Source organism: Mus pahari, chromosome 5 (genome assembly GCF_900095145.1).
Source record: "Mus pahari chromosome 5, PAHARI_EIJ_v1.1, whole genome shotgun sequence".
NCBI classification, from domain to species: Eukaryota; Metazoa; Chordata; class Mammalia; order Rodentia; family Muridae; genus Mus; species Mus pahari.
The window spans coordinates 13,133,378-13,154,541 of record NC_034594.1 but is presented as its reverse complement, the minus strand read 5'-3'; the positions used below and the strand labels follow the sequence as shown (position 1 = coordinate 13,154,541).

The window sequence follows — 21,164 nt, the reverse complement described above, 5'->3', positions numbered from 1 at the left end:
TTTTCAAATATTTGTGACTGATGGAATTAGTATTATTCAACCAGTAAATGACTTGTGAAGAATAAAAATAATAAGATGGTATCAGAATAGTGAGTCAAATACACATCACCACAACTAAAGAAACACAGAGGATGAATCTGGGCAGATAAACTCTTATGTTGAGCACAAGATTTTGCTCTTGGGTTTTTCCACACTGAATTTATCATCCTCTTAACTGACCTTCTACAAGTCTCACATTGGTTCAGACCAGTTTGCCAAATTTCTCTCCAAGGAGCTTAGATTATGTTAGGGTCAAGTTTCACCTCTGAAAAAGCATTTGATGGTATCTTCCTGAAAGCCTACAAATAACAATGAACTTTCAATCCCAAGATATACTAAAGGATTGATAACGAGACACTTGAAAGGGGATGGTCAGCAAGGGTAGGAGAGAAGGGAGAACAGCTCTTCTCCAAATGTAAGGCTGAGAGCTGGTATCTGGTAGCTCAGTGTGGGGACTGCAGTCCACAGGATGCTTTATGAAGAGATGGAAGAAAAGAGCTTGTGGTGTGCTTAAGGAAGGCAACACAGAGAGGGCAGCATCAGTGAAAAGAAACATATATGCTTAAAATATCACCCTGTGACTGTTACATCCATCTGTACAAGTATTCCAGATTTAAAGAAAAATTAAGTTAAGAAGATAGGACGATTAACTACCTCAGTTTTATAATTGATGTTTGCACAGAGATATTGAGATATCAAATATTACATTACAGAAACATAAAAATTATAATAGCGATTAATTTTTAAAAAACTTTAAATATACACTAAAATTAAGCAACGTATATTATGTATTTTTGTCTGTATGTGCATATGTGTGAGTTCCAGAGGACAAACTCAATTGGTATTCCTCACGCATATTCCCCTTTGTCTTTGGGACAACATTCCTCAGTGGCTGCAAGTTGTCAAGTAGTGTGTGTTAGCTGCTCAGTGAGCCACAGGGTCTATCTCTTCCAAGCTTGAGGGTAGAGGGTGGGTGTTACAAGTACTGTTGTTTATTTTTCTGGGCTCAGAGAATCAAACTGAGACCCCTCATGCTTTCATGATAAGCAACTTACCAATTGACTTGTTTCACCAGTTCCATTATTGAAATTTGTACATAATTCTCCACATTTAGTTCAATATTAAAATCATGTACGGAATTAAAAAAAGATATTCTACTTAGCTAAAATATTGTGGCTATTTGAGAAAATATTCTTTTGATAAACAATTCCTAAGGAACAATGTCTTCATTTTTGTATACTGCTTTATCATATTTGGGTTCAAGCAAAAACACAGCTGCAGATATCACAATCAAGTAATTCATGCAGCTTGGGTAAAGTATGTAACATAGAACTTGAGAAGCTACATATGTTCTAGGTTTCTTCATCATGCTACTTTTGCTAAATAATAAAGGTTGGTATTAAACATACTATATACTATATCATGTACTGAAAGAGAGAGCAGAAAAGCCATATGTATCTTAACAGTTTAATATCAACTTGACACATCCTCATTAACTATCTCAGTTCTATAACTTCTGGTTACACATAAATATTGCATTATCACAAGTTACACTACAGAATCATGTAATTAACATAACAATTAATTTAAAAAATCAACTTCAACATACACTAACAGTAATTGACTTTTAGATTTTTATGTGTTTTCTCCATAAGAAATAGTAAAGATGTTCAACGGATTCCAAAAGTGCTCATAATGTGTTGTGAGGGCCAGAGTGGCCCTGAAAGCCCCACTTGCCTGAGGACAAATACTTTACTACAGTGCCGGAAGAGGTGCTTTGTGGGAAATAACAAACCACATATTTTTGCTCTCCAAAGTAAATGTGTTTGACTCAATTGCACCGGATGTACTTGATCACATGTAGGTGGCATGTCCATGGGCTGGAACTTGCCCAGGACTGGATGTATGTGGGAAGTATGGTTGAAAATACCTCAGGATATACACTTGTCATTTATCAGAACTATTGAGTAATGTGGTGACCTGTGGGCTTGCCTCTTAAAGCCTCTGCAAAATGTGACTTATGGCCATTTTCTGGGAACCCCAGAATGGTCCTAACCAGAATCCATTATCTGGAACAGTATTTAATTAAATCTTGTTTCAAATTGTCTCAAATAATATGCAATTGGTCTTTTGAGAGTTTCAGGTTTAACAGTGATTTTCAGTATGTCCCAAGGTACAATTGGTCCTATTGTAGGTTAATTTGCCATTTGTTTTGCTTGTTTTCTTAGTAAAACAAAGCACATGATTAATAGACAAAAAGCTTTCATCAGTGGCATAAAAAACATACTATTATTGTTCTGCTTTATGAACTGCTGAATTTCTCTCTTCATGATTATATTTCCAGATAGTTTCCTAAATAAAAGCATACTGTAATGATATGAAAGAGACTTTTGATTGTGGGATTTGCTTATTTCTCTCTTACTGGAACATAAGAGTAAAGTTCAAACAGTGAGTGGAAGTAGATTACTGACAGATATTAAATCCCTGAAAAATGTTCTTGAGACCCTTTGTTGTGTAGTGATATTCTCCACTCAAAAATGTTCCTTCTTTGGATGATGAAGAAAGTTCTTAAGATTCACAAGATAAAATTTCTAAGTCTCAGATAACTGAAACTTACAAGTCTCTCAAGGTTCATCCTTGGGATTATGCTAGCAGTAAACATTGTGGGTGAAAAGAGTCTTTGACTGTCCAAGGTCACCTGGGGTCAGGCAGGCAGTTCTAAGGATGCTGTTGAGAGTTAGCTCCCTCCAATGCTGGGTGAGCTTTTCAAGATATCTGAGTCAGTTATGGTCTTGTTCATGGCTCCCAAATCTTCGCTGTTTCACTATTTGAGGCTTGCATGGAATCCTTTCTTGAATTTGTCTTGGGTATCATGTCTAAAGTGAGTAAATATTTGTTTATACTGCCCCAGAAATATTACACAACACAGCCATGTTTATAATAATTAAACAGAATTGGCCCAGCTGTTGATAAAATCAGAATAGAGGAATTTAGTAATTTAAGGTAAAATGTTTTTGACTCACAGAAGTGCTAACTCATGTTCTGTCAGAAGATTATAAAGAAAACTAAACCTGGATAGATTTATATATTTTTCCTTTTTCATTTTAAGGTCATGGTAGACTACAGCGAATGACAAATTGCTCATACATAAAATGAAAAGACACTAATATAAAAATCATGTTTCTCAAATATGATGATATATTTTAGCTTCAACTAAAACCTAATCCCTGTAATTACTTGATCACTAGAGTCTAAATATATCATATTTTGAAATAATATATTGGTTCAACATTGAAAGGCATATTTCATTTTGTACCCATAAAATATGTGCTCATAATTCAGTGCCCTGAACTATTCATTATGTTCTACTGCTCAGATGAGACCTGCCATGCTGTCATTTTAACCCTTTAGAGTTGAGATAAGCAAGACAGAAGAATGCAGTGAAGAAAAAGAATAAAACATCAGTAATTCATAATACTCATAGCCTTTCACAAAGCCCAATGATAAGTAATCCAATAAAGATGAGTATCCCACATCTCTGCTGAAAGTGGTGGTAAACAAGGAATGCTTTCCTATTGAAGGAAAATTAAGAAGGAAATACTGTTGAGATTCTGCCCACTGTATTTGGCCACAGCTAAGGTGGAAACTGCTGTGTCTGAGTTCTTGATCCTGTAGGGTTACATTTCGTTAGTTATATTAAAGGACTCATCACATGTATATGTAGCCAACCATACATGATTGACAATCAGTGAGTATGGCTTTGTCCCTTCAGGATCTGAGAAACTATGAAACCCTTTGATGTCAAGCAGAGCCCAGAACAGTGGTGTTTACACTAGCAATGCCCACCAGGAAACAACTTCTCTTTGAAGGATTTTAGTTGATTTTATTGTTGATGAAAATCAATTTTGCCGTGAAATCAGAAAGGATTTACTAAAGCAAACATTTCTGAACACACAAGATCTATTATGGAAAAGAAAACTCTCATGTTGTTAGCACATCAAAGAACTAAAGTTTGCCTCGAGAATTATTATATTTTCATATAACACTCATCCCAAAGCCCTTTCCTTTCAACATATACCCTAGCAAGTTGCAAGAGAATATTTCAAAATTTCTTCCAACCTTCTTACTAGAGAAGGCAAAATGACTTTCATTACAATGTCATTTGTTTGCAATGGCCATTTGTAAATTACATTTAAGTACAACAGATAGTGCACGTTAATGTGTGCTCCTGATTCTGCACTCTTCGGTATGTATGCTTAGCTATGATGGTTTTCTCTAACTGCTCTGACGAGGTTTCATGGGATTAATATATTTGTTACTCACACTGTCTAAGGATGAGCTTGTACAATCACTGCCCTCAGTTCCCCCTCACTTATTTCAATATCTGCTCCACTAAAAATAGCAGCCTTCCATCTGGAACTGCAGTAAGTTACCCCAAAGACTGTATGCAAGCAACTGTCAGTCAAGCCTGCAGCTCTATGGCTACTAAACATTGCCTAGCCATATGGTTTAATGAAGGAACTTGACTTTCAAGAAATTTCTAAACTGTCAGCTACTTCTCTTGGGGTGTTTTTTGATATAAAGTTAACATACTAGTTTTTTGTTTGCTTGCTTGTTTATTTTCTGAATTTTTCCAAAAATACAGTATCCCAGAGGAATATAATGTGTTATTTTTTTGGAACACTGTCAAAGGAATGTCCCATGGTAGACAGAGTCTTTGAGAACATGGAGAGAGGCCCCAGGTAGAAAGACATAGTGCCTTTTACCTCAGGAGCATTTTGTTCTCTGGATGGTTCTTGGACTTGTTTTCATGCCTCCTAAGACAAATATTTACACTCAGTTTATAGGAGATGCTGTTTCCTGTTGAATGTCAGAACATAGCTATAGAACTCAATCTGGTCAGGGTACCCTGCATCTGATTATGACCTTGACCTTCTGCCTCACTTGTGTGATTTCCTAGATACCATCCGTAGTCCATGCAAGGCAGTTGTGTTTAAACTGGTTTGTCCTGAGAAAGTTCTGGGGAAAGAATTCCCTGTCAATATTTTGTATGTGCTTCCAGGCATTTATTTACATGATTTTCTGAACCCAGCTATGCTTGGATCATTGTTTGCTTTGTTACATTACTGTAAAAAAAGTGCACTGAAACTGAAATAAAGTAGTCTATAGCATTAGGCTGTTGTCAGCCACAATTTAGTCCAGCAGACAAATCTGTATAGGTTGGTGAAAGTCACTGATTGTTTGCTCTAGCATGCATTCTGGATTCAGAGATTCTGTGATATGACTGTGGGAAATAAACCATTACTAGCAAGCAAGTCCAGGCTATTGTTCTTAGCCCGGATCTTCACCTTTTAGTTTTGCCTTTTTGTTTTTATTTATTTATTAATTCATTTACTTCTTAATTACTTACTTATTTAAAGGGTACTGGTTAAATTTAACTAAGTTGAAAAATACCATTTCCCCCATCATCATGACAACAAAATAATATGAAAATATTCAATTTGTTAAGCCTTCTGACATAGTTCTAGAACTCTTTGATACATTACACAATTAAATTTCTAGTATTCTGGAATAAACCTCAAAACTTACTGTTTTAAGCAAAAGGGTTAAAGGTCCTGTATAGTCTTTGCAGGCAAATCCAAGTCAATATGCTTTTCTATGCAAACAATCAGTGTTGTCTTAATTGTTTATAAGGACAATATTAAATGGGTCAGTCAGTATAATTCAATTACAGATTTTGTAAAAACTGGAAAAGTGCTTAATATTTTATAAAACACAATATTGAATTTGCCTTTGAGAACATATTTAGAACAGAATAAATATTTGTGACTTTTTCACTTCTTCCTTGATTTAGATAATTAATCAAATATCTCATTTTATCATGAGATGACATTTAAGTTTAAGACATACATTATGCATTTTTCAGTAGCATATCTAATGCATAAATATGATAATTTCTGAACAAAAGTCAAGTAGGTGGCTTATTTGAATAATATAATGTGGAATCATTATATGGGGCAATCATGGGAGAGATACTGAGCAGAACAAATAGCTCTATCTGTGATGACATGAAGGATACCCTATCATTCTTCAGTTTTTCCTTAATCAATACAAAATTGTGTATTGGTTCGGTTTTTGTCCACTTGATACAGCTAATCATGGGATGAGAGGGTACTTGCACAGCCTGCTCTGGAAAACATTTTCTTGATTAGTGATTGATGTGTGGTGGGAGCATCCAGCTCACTACAGGTGGTACTACTCATCCTGGGCAAGTGTTGGGGGGGTCATAGTTCCTATAAAAAAGCAAGCTGAGCAAGCTATGTGGAGGAAACAAATAAACTGCATTTCTTCATGCCTTCTGCTTCAGTTCCTACTTCCAGGATGCTGGACTGAGTTCTATTAGAAAGCAGGCTGAGCAAGCTAGAGGGAACAAGCTGGTAAGCAGCACTCTTCCATAGACTCTCTGCATCAGTTCCTGCCTCCAGATTTCTGCCCAGTCTGAGTCCCTGTTCTGACTTCCTTCAATGATGAGCATGACTTGGAAGCATAAGCTAGCTAAACCATTTACTTGCCCAAGTTGATTTTGGTTATGATGTTTATAGGACTTGATATCAGAGTCATGGAAAACAATCTAAAACAGTGGGGAAAAATGTCATTCTCCTTAATGACTACTGCGTCAAACTAGCACTGATTCTGATACATTCATAAAGAAGACAAACTGAGCAAGGACAGAAGAAAGTTGACCAAAGTTTGGTTAATCATTGTTTATCCATTCACATGCATGCACAAATGTCCCCCCCCAACACACACACACACACACACACACACACACACACACACACACACACACACACACACATACACACACACATTAGTTCCCATTAGACTTCTAAGATCAACATTTTAGATTGGTGAATAACAAATCTCTAAACTCCCTGACAAAGCTAACTAGACAACCAGCAGTCAACAATAAAACTTTGGTTCAGAAGCATGTATATTATTACAGTGTATATGATGAATGTAAAATCACAGGAGATGCCTTGGAAATTATCTAATGAGGTGCAGAACATATCTGCAGAGACTGGGGAGTGGTCTTGAGAGGAATATGTGAGAGTCAAGTGCAAAGCAGTTTGCAGTAAACTTTATCAACAATATGAATATATCTAACATAACAGATTCACTAAACTGTAATGTTTGTTGCTATGGCCACTAGAAAGTTAAAGGGAAAGGTACATGTTCATCCTAGAACCATTATCCTCTGCATCCTTTCTCTCAATTCTTTGTGTTTTATGGTTGGTTCTTGATACCTGGCAATTATCTTGATCCCTGTGACAAATCACTGCTTTCACTATCATTAATTTCTTCTCCTTTCCTGTTTTCTAAATTCTAATAATTATCAAACAATCACAGTTCAAAAATGCACTCAGACATTGTCTGCCTCTTTGTCAGAATATAAATTCTAAGACGAAAAACATTATTTATAAACTGGTCATAGTATGTTTAATGAATACTTTTGAAATACTACATGTATTCAAGGCTATAAAATGACTGACTATATACATACACATATTAATTCATTCATATTCATATATACATACACATAGTCATTGAAAAGTTAGATGAATTTTACTTATATATTTTAAAATATCAAACCATATGAAACCAGGTCATGTTATTAAGAGGCAAAGTAGCAACAGAGTCATCAATAACATATTGAGAATTTATTTTAGTCAAATATATACTAAAAAAAAAAAAAAAAACCCTTTAATTTTATGTGTGTGATTATGTTTCAATAGTTTGTCTATTACTATTTAAAGTCATGGCCTAATGTGAGAAAAATCTTTTGCGTAGTAAGATGTAACATTATTATTAATTACTTCATTTTATTTTACTGTATTTTTTTATATTTAATTTTGTAGCACAAACCAGAAACATTCCAAGCAGAACCAACTATGTTGGGAGGGTCACATAAATTAATTAGAAACAGAATTTTAAGTAATGAGGAACTTTGGTAAATTAAACTCAATAGCAATTTAGTGGAAGCAAATATATTTCCTATTGGATTTTTACAGAATTTTACTGGTACCTAACATGTTTATAGGGAAGGGCATCCAATTTGGTACATTATGAACAGCACAATGTTCAAATTTATAGACTTGAAAAATATGTACTTATCCATTTTAAAAGTCAGGAAGAGATGGCATGGAGGTCCCTAATGTGCAATGCTAATCAGGCCAATTCCATCCTGGGAGAGTGAAGCCTTCAATGAGATATGCAGATAAATCAGTCAGCTATGACTTAAGTACAACAAGGATGTTAAGATACTGTAGAGTTCACTAAACTTTCCAAGAGATATAATCTAATCTAATCCTTAATCCTGGGGAAAGCACACAGTTTGTAAGAACATGACACAGCTGGAGAAAATAAGAAATTCAGATATAAGGTTTTATAATAAGTAATTAAATATTAAAGATTCTTTGAAAATATAACTAAAATGTATACATTTCATCTTGTTTAGGAAGAAAATATAAACTGGGTTGTATGTGACAGCTGGCAAGGAATTATCTTATAGCAACAAGCTCTTAAATATTTACATTGTATCTTCTAAATAGGACTAGAGGAACTAGAATGGAAGTGCATGGCCACAATTTATTCATTTATGAAACTACTATTACAAAAATTATGAAATTATTGACCAGATTAGTGACATTTTTTTCACTTGAAATTCATCCATTCATTTACGATCTCTCCTTAATTGTTTAAAGGTAAAAGACATACATGATTTTCTAAGCACTCTCATAGTCAAAGTTTGACACCTGAGCTTTTCATTTCCCAGAACAGTGTAATATATGTAAGGATAAAAAATAGAGTTTGGCTGAATGGTGCAACTACACACATTCCACTGCTTACCAAATTATTTCTCAGGATTCCTCATGGATGCATCTCCACAAACCGTGAATTCTAACTGAACAATTTCTACCACTTTAGAAAATGGGCAGCGAAGTGGTTCTGATGTGAAGTAAATTATTACAAACATTAAACATGATGTCCCTTAGCGTGTTGTTGCCTTAGGGTCAGATGACGAGTGCAATAATACCACTGAAACCCTTCAAGGCATAACCAGAATTCTCCCGTTTTCTGATAAATATATGGCATAACCTCGGCAAATGGGATCCAAGTGAAATACTGAAGAGGATCCGGTGAGCAATGGATGGCATTATGTGGTAGTAGAAGAAAAAGTATCCAGCTAGGGAATTTATAAAACCCAACCACTGCCCCACCTGGGGATCCATCCCATTTACATTCAACAAACCCAGAAACCATTGAGGATGCCAAGAAGAGCTTGCTGACATGTGCGTGATATAGCTGTCACCTGAGAGGCTCTGTCAGATCCTGACCAATACAAAGGCAAAAGCTCCCTACCAATCATTAGACTGAGCATGGAGTCCCCAACCAGACTCCCTTGAGCTTCCAGGGACTAAACCACTAACCAAAAAGTACACATGGAGGGACCCATGGTTCCAGGCACATATGCAGCAGAGGATGCCCTTGTTGAGCATCAATGGGAGGAGAGGCCCTTGGTCCTGTGAAAGCTCCATGCCCCAGTGTAGGGGAATGCCAGGGCAAGGAGGCAGGAGTAAGTGGGTGGGTAAGTGGCTGGCTGGGTGGGGGAACACCCTCATCGAATCAGGAGAAGGGGGTATGGGATAGGGGCTTTCTTGGCAGGAAACTGGGAAAGGGAATAACATTTGAAATGTAAATAATGAAAATATCCAATTAAAAAAGGAAATATTAGAAACAATAAAATTAAAAACAAACAAGCACCAAAATGGAGAACTTTCCCACCGAGGATTTTAAAAGTGTGGCAACATGACAGCAACCTACAAAGAGAACTACAAAAGGCAACACAGGAAGTATGTCCTGAGGAGGAGGCAGGGGGATGATGGAAGAAGGTAGTGACATCAGACTGGGCAGCAGTGTGGTACCAGAAAGCAAGCCTCATAGAAAACAGGGAAAGCCAGCCCTGCATATTGTAAACAGGGCTCCCAGAATCGCTGGAGCCTGCTCAACATGAGAAGAAGCAAGTTCAAAGCCCAGTACCTTTGTCTTATCGCGCATCGATCCTTTGCCCAGAATAGACATTTTAGCACCCGTTTCTTCTTGTAGCCGCTTCAAGGAGTTTCCTCTTGGTCCAAGCAATTTCCCCACAAAATTGAACTGAAAAATAAATAAATAAACAGGATGTTTGAATTAAGAAAGAGAAAATTATAGTTTGTATCAAGTATAACTAATGATTACTAGCTTTTAAACTTTATCATTGAGACATTATGAGCTGTACCACAACACATATGTGCACATTTGCACATGTGCACACAAAATCACTGGAAATTACTTCAGACTTCCAATCCAAAAATCTCTTAAGGGAATACTACTTCCTAAAAGAGAACTAAGAATTATTATATAGTGAAAATATTATTTACTCAATAATCAAATAAAACACATATCATCTGGCAAAAAATACTAAGGTTACTCAAGTAATACAGAACGTTCTTCAAAGGTACAAATATACCTGATGTTAGACAATGTTAATACAACATTAGAAGCAGTTTAGTATGTGTACTCTTCTAAAATTCATATTCTCTCTCTCTCTCTCATAAGTTCTCTCTCTCTCTCTCTCTCTCTCTCTCTCTCTTTGTGTGTGTGTGTGTGTGTGTGTGTGTCTGGGGGACACGTATGTGTGTATCCTCTGTGCTCAGGTACACATAGAAGCTATAAAAGGGCACCAAATCAGTTGGAACAGGAATTTCAGGTGCGTATGAGCCCCCTGAAGTGGGTGCTGAGAACCAAACTTGAGTCCTCTGGAAAAGCAAAGCAAGATAACACTGAGATGTCTCTCCATCCCTGAAATACATGTTTTATATTTTATTTAATGTCAAAGATGGAGGTTGTAGAATTAGTTGAGGTTAGAAACATAAGAAAGACACAGGTTTCATATACATAGTCCGACAATGGTGTCTAATAAATCTTAGCACAGTTTCCCTACAGTAATATAAAATCAATCTTTTTTTATAATGTCAATACATAATTTGAAAATACATCTTTTGAGAGAGATAGTATTTATAATGGACTAAAAATATTTTAGAAATAAATATATCTATATAAATTCAAAGCCATTGGATAATACATAAAATATAATACTAGAGATATTAACTAGATAATGATTTTCTACTTAATAGATAGCATTAGATAAATTGAAAGATGATTGAAATGAATAAAATTAATGGATATGGAAATATACACACATGCATATACATATATATTCTTTAATTAATTCCAACTTTAGGTATAATGAAATTCTAATTACAAGGCTTTAGGTTAATTTATGAACTAGGTATAACATTTCTTTGAAAAAGTGAAAGTTCATACCAGACAAATCCTAGAAACAAAATAGTACACAGCCATGATCATTGCACAAATTTATCTACGTCACCACTAGGGCTCAAATTTAAGTTTGACATCCTATTCCCTTTCTGGGAATGGGATCCTTTCTTCTTTGCCTCCCCATGCAGTTTCCTCAGAGAACCTGGAAATCCTTGGATCAGGTCTGGGGGAAGTAACTAAAGCAGTCTATTGCTCTGGTTAAGTCTAACTGCCTTGGGTGATGTCTTATGGGAGCTGCTCGTCTAACTGGGTAAAAGTACCACATACAGAAACTATGGTTTTCGATTAGGATTAAGTATTTTAACAAGCTGTTTCCCAAAGGTCTTAAATGCCAGCCAACCTGGGGAGCTCATAACTAAGGGACCATGCTTGACTGGAATAAGATGGCACCAAGCACCATCTTGTGCCTTGGAACTGAGAGGAGGTTAAAACACTTAGGAGTTAAACTATATACATATAAGCTGTGTTAGGTGTGGGCACCAAATAGTCCCTGATGGAGTGCTGGTTCACTTTACTGTATGCATGTGCTGGTGAAGAGATATTAACAATGTTTATTTCCATCTCACTGAATGACAACATAGGTATGGGGGTACCATACCACTACGCTGCCATAAACTACATTTTATTCAATAAATTTATTTCTATAAAATCAAAGGTGGAACCTGAAACAATTATTTATCATCTTCAATTTTGGAAATGTAGAATAAAAATGAAGCTTCCATTTTTTAAAAAATGTCTGTGAACTTACCACGTCACTGAGAGGAAATGGGTCTCATACATAAAATACTATATAATTACACAACGTGGTAAATGCTATGAAACAAAGTCAAGAGTGAGGCCAGAGAGATCACAGAAAGAATAGTTCTGACTAAGGGGAAGTTATGAGATCTGTTCTTCCTTCTCCCCTTTTTTTACTGGGCATGAAAAGGGACCAATATAAGCAAATTCTTTTTCTTTTCTTTTCTTTTCTTTTCTTTTCTTTTCTTTTCTTTTCTTTTCTTTTTTTAAGCTATCAATGTTTACTGAATATTTTCTTTTTTATATTTTAAATGTTTTCCCCTTTCCAGGTTTCCCCTATGGAAAGCCCCTATCCCATTCCCCCCTTACCCTGCCTCTATGAGGATGTTTCCCTGTCACCCACCCACTGCCATCTTCCTGCCCTGGCATTAACCTACACAGGGGCATCAAACACCCTCAACCCCAAGGGCCTCTTCTCCCACTGATGAACAACAAAGTCATCCTCTGCTACATATGCAGTCAGTGCCATGAGTTCCTCCATGTGTATTCTTTGGTTGGTGGTCTAGTCCCTGGGAGGTCTGGGGGGTCTGGGCTGTTGACACTGTTGCTCCCTCAATGGGGTTTCAATCCCCCTCAGCTCCTTTAGCCCCTTATCCAACTCCTCCATCAGGGACCCCACACTCAGTCCAATGGTTGGCTGTGAGCATCTGCCTCTGTATTTGTCAGACTCTGGCAGAGCCTTTAAGCAGACAGCTATATCAGGCTTCTATGAGCAAGCACTTTGAGCAAATTCTAAATGAGAAAACTTTGGATGCTATGTTCTAGGATTTGAGGCTCTAAGAAATGTTAGATTTCAATAGAAATCCCTTAATGTAAGTTAAGACATTTGTGAACAGAAGAGTGGCCAGTCCATGAAAGACAGCACAAGAAGAGAGTTGGCAAAAAAAAACAAAAAACAAAAAACAAAAAAACAAAGGAGATGTGAAGGCTTTTCCATAAGGTATGGAAAGTTACAAGCTTGGAATGATCTGGTTACTGTAGGCTGTAACAATATAAAACAAAATATATTCACAGCAGACACAAAAAGATAATTTACTACTGGCAACATAATTGGATATGGAACAAGCAGTTGAGGACATTTTGAAATGTTTGCAAAGTTGGTGGCACTGCCAACAGAGAAGTCTAGGTATCCTAGCCGCTGTGCACATTGAGAGATGGAAAGTGATGAAATACATTTAGTGCTATATGCCCAGTTCCTAGGTAGAGGGATGCCTTAAACTATATAACACAAACAGAAATACATAAACAAGATCAGACAGATGTATGTAGGCAGGAATGTGTATAGGTTGCATGCATGGGTGTGGAGGCATGGGTAAGTATTTGGTATCTTCTTCAGCTATCCTTGACTATTAGCTTGAGATAAGGTCTCTCATTGAATCTGGAGATAACCAAATTGTTTGGGTTAGCTATCCAGCAACCTCCATGTACCTTCCTGTCTGTCTCCATGCTCTATGATTACAGAAACACATACCTTGTGTTGACTATGTCCTGATAATCAACTCAAATTCTCATGGTTGCATGGCAAACAACATACTGAAGTTACTTTCGAACATCCAATAAACTTCAACAGATAAGAGCTACATCTGAGAATGTTTCATTGTTGTTACAGTTTTCATAGTTAACACTTATCCACCTACTTGTCATACATAATTTCGGATATTTTCCTTCTTTTTGAGTTGGTTTGAAGAAACCATGCCTTTTCCACAATCTAAGCTATTTAGTTTGTGGGCATACAGGAGCAATTAATACTGTGTCATAATATTTTAAGAATAATGTTGGTAGTGGTGCCTCTATATCGGTAGCTAGTTCAGTCATCCCATCTCTTTTTCATAGTCTAAGTATTTGTCAGTTTTGATCAACTTTGCAAAGACCTGGTTTCGACCTTGAGGGTTTTTTTTTCCTAATAATTTATTATTTCATTTTCCATTAAAAAAAAAAAACAAAAAACAGAATAACCTTTTGGTTGCTTCTAGTTTGCTCTCCAAGGTCACACATTAGTAATCTGAAACATTTTTCTATCCTAATCTAGGCATAGATTGCCATCCCAGAAGGCCAGGCCCTGGCTTTTATGGCCTATCTACTGACATCTGGCTGCTATTCTGTTTTACTGCAAGCATGTACCTATCAGATTTTCTTGGCTGTTCTCTAATAATATCCACATTATTTTAAACATTATTAGTCGTGGGTTTATCTAACCCAATAATATCTATATATGCTTGAAAACTAGGTTCTCTATGAGGTGGTTAGGACATGAGGTTTCTGATTACATGAATGAGATCAAATAGCTTAAAAATAAGACCTATGAAATACACACTCATCCTATAGACAATGTAAGGATAAAATGAGAAGGTGTTATATATCAAGTAAATAACAAGTCCTCACTAAATATAAACATCAAGGTGATGACACCTCAATTTTTAATTCTCACTATACTACATATATGAAAAATAAATTCAGTGTGGTTTACAAATGACTTTTTTTTTTGTTTTAGAGAAGCCTGAATAAAATATGATATACTTGGATATCAATGTCCTGGATTAATGTTATGTTCATAGTTATAGTAGATAGTCATTATTAATTAATTTTACATAGGAATACAGACTTCAGTAGTACCTGAGGTTTGAAATAGTGAACACACATGAACAAGACAATACTTCATTTGTTTTCCTTTAATTTTGGAGTTAATACTCAGAACGGTGAGGCTGTAGCATTTGCATACACGAAGCAGCATGAGAGGAGGCTCTAGATTTTGATACACCAGTTAGTCACATTATTCTGAGATTCACAGGACAATCCTGTGTTATGTATGTACGTGTTCACTGAGAAACCATTTTGGCTAGGTTTAGGTCCAAGGTCAGTTTTAGGTCATATAATGAAGTGATTTGAGATCATTGAGCAAATATCAGGCACTTTAAAAATATATAACAAAGACCTAGTTTTATTTTCATTCAAAACTGCATTTACGAGGCTGCATGTAGACAACAAGGTGAACAGAAGAGAGTAGCCACTCCACTATTTCAAATGAACAAATAAACAATAAAGCTTTAGCAAGCAAAAGGTCCTTACAATTAGAAATTAGTTATACAAGTCATCACAGTAACAAATATTTTGGGGTTCTAAGAAGCTTGTTTGAAGCAAAACAATAGTCTGAAGAAGAGGGGGTTTGAGGTCAAAATCCGATCGACCATCACAGAGGTTTACATAGGAAACTATGGCAATTTCCCTGTCAGGAATTACAAGGGAAAACTACTGTTCCCTCCCCAGGACTGGAAGAGTTTTCAGTAAGGTGGTGCATTCAGTCAGGATGCAGCACCTGGCAGCCTAGGCTCATATACATATCTGCATTCCTGTCTAGGGCACCAGTGCACGCAGATGTTCTTTTGAATGAGGCAAATGCCCAGGCTTTGAATCCCCAACTTTCTGGTCTTGTGCAATCCTATTATAGAACTTCTCCATCACTCAGCCTCAAAAGGCAACTTCCAGATAAAGCATCTTCCCAGTAGCGTGCCATTCTCACTATCTGGGCTAAGTCCAGCTGGCATTTGCTTGCTGATGGTCCTTGGAGAACAATATTCGAAGCACCTTGTTTTGCTTAATTGCAATTATATTGAACACGAACAAAGGCTTAATTTGTTAGCTTCAATCTCATTCTGCCCTAATGAATAATGTTCATACATCTAAACAGGTTATCTATGAACTAGAAGCTATCTATAATAAAAAGGAAACAAGGAGTTGAACTAATGAATTCAGTAAGAAGTGTCATTTCATCTGGTGATACGAGGGTGGGACAAACAAAATACATCAGAGCTATGAGGTGACAATAGGTATAGTGTCACCTCTGAAGAGAAGGTTAATAAATAATGGATCCCCACCTAGGGATCCATTCCATCTGCAGACAACAAACACCAGCACAATTGCGGATTCTAAGAAGTGCTTGCTGACCAAAGCCTGGTATGACTGACCAATACAGATGCAGATACTCACAGCCAACCATCCATCACACTGAGCCAGGGGACCCCAATGGAAGGAAAAGTTAGAGGAAAGAATGAAGGAGCTGAAGGGGATTGCAACCCCATAAGAAGAAAAACAATATCAACTAATATGACCACCCAGAGCTCCCAGGGACGAAACTGCCAACGAAAGAGTTCACATGGAAGAATCAACAACTGCAGACACATATGTAGCAAAGGATGGCCCTATCTGACATCAATGGGATGGGAGGCCCTTAGTCCTGTGGAGGCTTAATGCCCCAGCATAGGAGGATGCTAAAGCAGTAAGGTGGGAGTGGGTGAGTGGGTGGAGGAGCACCCTCATAGAAGCAAAGGGGATTGGGGGATGGGGGTATGGAATGGGGGATTTGTAGAGGGGTAACCAGGAGGGAGATTTCACTTGAAATATAAATGAATAATATGATTAATTAAAAATGAAATGGGAGATACTGAGAGTGCTTTGTTTAAGAAGACAAATACCATTTAAGTGTCCATTTGTGCATGCACATGCAATATTACTGTATGGAATTTGTATATTCAGCAATGACGCAATAAATGAGACTTAATATAAACATTTACATGACACCTTACTTACAAAGTCACTTTTGACTTGACTCTATGTTAACATTTAATGAGTACAAATGGACAAAATGTGAATTTTACATGACAGAAAAAAATTACAATTTGTACCTCAGAACATTATGATTATTATCACATGTGAATAATGATGACATTATGAAAGGAAACTATGTGTAACATTTCTTTTATTTTATCAATGATCTTAAAAAATATCATAAGTACACAGCTTTATTAGGAAATCATATTACTATTAAATATGAAAGACAGTATTGTTTTAATTATCACATTTATAATTCATATGAATAGTGTTTTTTTATCTCTTCTAGGTGGATAAAGAATACCCAGAGTCATTCCTCCAAAATGCATATGAAACTGTTAAATATTTGACTTCTAAAACAAAAGCATTTTAATTTATCTTATTTTGAAGAATGAAGGAATAGAGTACTTTAAAATTATGCTATAGAAGCCATGATAGGCATTGAAGGAAAAACTTAATTCTTAAAAGTGTGTATAAAATGCAGTAATTATTCTATACCTAAGATTAAATATTCTTAAGAAATTATACCACAGAAAGTACATTTAAAGTACTTTAGTTTCAACTTCCTTGTTGTTAAAAGGTTTTAAAGTGCTTTAATGCAAAATGGCAAATGACATGCTTTAGAGAAAAAATCAATATTTTTTTTTTTACATTTGGTACTAAAAGGGAACACTTTACCTGTCATTGTGAGGAGACTTGCTGTTACAGAGGAAGCCAAGTATATTTTTAAACAATTTCTTCAAAATTTTAATCATAATCATACTTCACCATAGTCAAACTGAATCCCAAATTGCAGAGGAAGAATGATAATAGAACAAAGTCTTATAGAATAATATCCAATCTCTTAATAATTCCTTCAAGTCATGAACAAGCACTAGTTTCCAAAGATCCTTTATTTTCTGTCCACTCTTTAGGTCTTGAATTTCTCAGCCTATAAATTTCATCATGTTTTAGTTAACATGTTGGAACTTCTTCTCTTAAGAAACATACATTTCCTGTAATTGGATACACTATTATTTGCAGATTAACAAATTTACCATTATTTTACAGTAACACTATTAAAAATAGTTGGTTTTATTTAAATTTGTATCACAGAAGATGAGTCTCAAATTCTGTGGAAGAATTCCCACAAATCAAGGCTTGTTGGTTAGGTTGGAGTCCTGCATCAGCATCTGTGAAACTTAAGATTTTTTTCTGCTAGACAAACTTCTAAGACCATTGAGTTCTATACACAAGTTTCTGAAAAAAAAAAAAAAAAAGACACATGAGAGTCTTAATGATTTTGGATTTAATTAGTGAACAGCAAACAAGAGGAAAAAATTTGCTAACCAAATATTAAATTATAATATTATTTATTTCAAATATCTGTTGCTATTTATTTCCCTGTGTGTATATCCATGTAAGGTTATTTTCTGTTATTGTGATAAAAGGCCATGGGCAAGGCAATGTACAGAATAGGTTATCCAGGGTTACAGTTTCAAAGAGTTAGAGTTCATGATGTCAGAGCAGAGACATGGCCGCTGAAGTAGCAAGCTGAAAGTTGAACCTAAGCTAGAAAGCATAGGAAGTCAACTGGGAATGCGTCAGATTTGACACCTCAAAGTTCACTAATGATGTATTTCTTCTACGAAGGCCACACCTCTAAACCGCCAAACAGCATCACCTATAGAATACCAAGTGTTCGAATATCTGTGATAATGAACTACATCTCATTCTAAACACCCCAAAGAACTTTAACAGAGCATAATTACCATCACACAAGGAATTATGGTGAATCCACAATGACCCATAATGTTTATGCAAGGAAGGATGAGGTAGGACAAAGAATCTTGCCAAATATATATATATATATATATATATATATATATCCCACATATAAAGAACAAATTCATAACTAAGTGCTTATAATGACAACTTTTGAAAGGAAATTGGTAAGAATGTAGCTCTACAGTATAGATTAAAGTTATTGTCTGGAACCTGAATACAGTGGTGCTGGCAGGATTTCTGAAATGTGATCACCTTTCACTGTGGTCTTTCTTGTAGGAAAATCCAAATGAGAGAGAAGATTAGGAAGAGAAATTGTGTTTTAAAGCAAAGTGAATGCTGAAATATATTATGAAAGAACTTGAAATATGTTTTAATGACTATAAAAAGAGATTCTCTACTGTGTGTAGTAAAATGTTGGAAGCCATGATTTATAAAATATCAGCAGTATGCTGATATACCTGATATTTATTAAAGGTTGGTAATTTGCTAAGAACCCCATGAAATTTCATGTCTACTGCCCTCCTTAGGTCATATGCCAAAATCACAAAGAACATACTAATTTGTTATTGATATGAGATATCAAAAAACTGACCAGCTGCCACCACGATTCACTTACCATGATAGAGAGCATGCACATAAGCGCTTCTATCTGTAAGTGTTTTTTTCTGGAATTTTTTCTATTCGATTAATCAGGTCAAGAGGAAAAGTAACCAATAAAACTATTAATAGTATGAAACTACCAAATTAACTTCAATCCGTATTTTGCATTATTTTTGCCTTCCTTGCATCTGCCATTAGATTTTTACTGCTAATATTGAGAGCTTTTATATCAGTATATAGTTTTAAGGAGTGGGTTTGTGTGTGTGTGTGTGTGTGTGTGTGTGTGTGTGCATGTATATGTGTATACATATAATTCTCTCAGAGATAAAAATTATACTGACTAATAAAAGATTATTGTCAAAAAATCAGATATTCCTATAAGTAGAATTTGAAAATAATTCAAAAAAGGTTCCGGTGGGCACCAGCCACCTGGGGCACAAACTCAGTGGACAGTCCCAAGGTTACCAGAGGACTCTCCATGCTGCAAGCAAGCACCCTAGCACACGCAGGATCTTAGGATCACTGAGGAGAGTCGGCCTCCAGAGAGGACTCTGCCCCTGGAACTCAGGTGAGAGTGTCATCTTGTATCTTGGGTCTCTCAGAGACAAGTCCATGTAACAGAGCTTCTTGGACAGGGTCACTTTGGGCTTTCATCCTCAGTCAGGAGGCAGAGCTGAGACCCAAACCTCTGGGCACCTTCAGCACCAGAGGAGAGTCGGACTCCAGGGAGGGCTCTGATCCCTGGACTCAGGTGAGAAAGCCATCTTGTATCCCGTGTCTCTCAGAGACCAGTCCACACAGGAGAGCATGCAGGCGGCAGAAGCAACAGAGATTATTAGACAGGGTCCCTTCAGGCCTTCATCTTCAGCCAAGAAGTGGATCTGAGCTCCACTTCTTGGCTGAAGATGTGCACTTTCCCTGCAAGAGGAGAGCTTGCAGGCAGAATGTGCACTGACCACTGGGACTCAGGAGAGAGTTGGACTCCCAGAAGTGCTGACAGAGGCTAAAGAATCACAGGAGGAACAAGCTCCAGCCAGAGACAGCTAGAACATCTAACACCAGCGATTACCAGATGGCAAAAGGCATACATAACAATATTATTAACAGAAAAAAAGACCATTCGACATTGTCAGAACACAGTACGCCCACCAATACTGGTCCTGGATACCAGTCCTGGATAACTCAATACTCCTGAAAGCAAGATTCTGACTTAAAATCATATCTCATGATGCGGGTAGAAGATGTTAAGAAGGGCATTAATCACTCACTTAAAGAGATAAATAAATTCAGGAGAACATTGCTAAACAGGTGGAAGCCCTTAAAGAGGAAGCACAAAATCCATCAAAGAATTACAGGAAAACACTGCTAAACAGGTAGAAGACCTTAAAGAGAAAGCACAAAAATCCCTTAAAGAATTACAGGAAAACAAAACCAAACAGGTGATGGAATTGAAAAAAACCATCCAAGATCAAAAAAGGGAAGTAGAAACAATAAAGAAAACCCAAAGGGAGACAACTCTGGAGACAGAAATCCTAGGAAAGGAATCAGAAACCATGAATGTGAGCATCAGCAACAGAATATAAGAGATGGAGGAGATAATCTCAGGTGCAGAAGATTACATAGAAAACATGGACGCAACAATCAAAGAAAATGGAAAATGTAAAAAGATCCTAACCCAAAACATCCAGGAAATTCAGGACACAATGAGAAGACCAAACCTACAGATAATAGGAATNGATGAGAATGAAGATTTTCAACTTAAAGGGACAGTAAATATCTTCAACAAAATTATAAAAGAAAACTTCCCTAAAGAGAGAGATGCACATGAACATACAAGAGGCCAACAGAACTCCAAATAGGCCGGAACAGAAAACAAATTCCTCCTGACACATAATAATCAGAACAATGAATGC

The 21,164-nt window shown here is 36.4% G+C and overlaps 1 protein-coding gene across 4 annotated transcripts in view; it reads right to left on the bottom strand.

The window, feature by feature from the left end:
• The window catches only part of Khdrbs2 (KH RNA binding domain containing, signal transduction associated 2), a 468,795-nt gene that overhangs the window by 310,833 nt on the left and 136,798 nt on the right, over positions 1–21,164 (bottom strand). For all 4 annotated transcript variants that reach the window (XM_021198026.1, XM_029539289.1, XM_029539288.1 and 1 more), the window contains exon 3: positions 10,141–10,257. In XM_021198026.1, the coding sequence (XP_021053685.1) occupies positions 10,141–10,257 (117 nt within the window). The remainder of the gene's footprint in view (positions 1–10,140; positions 10,258–21,164) is intronic.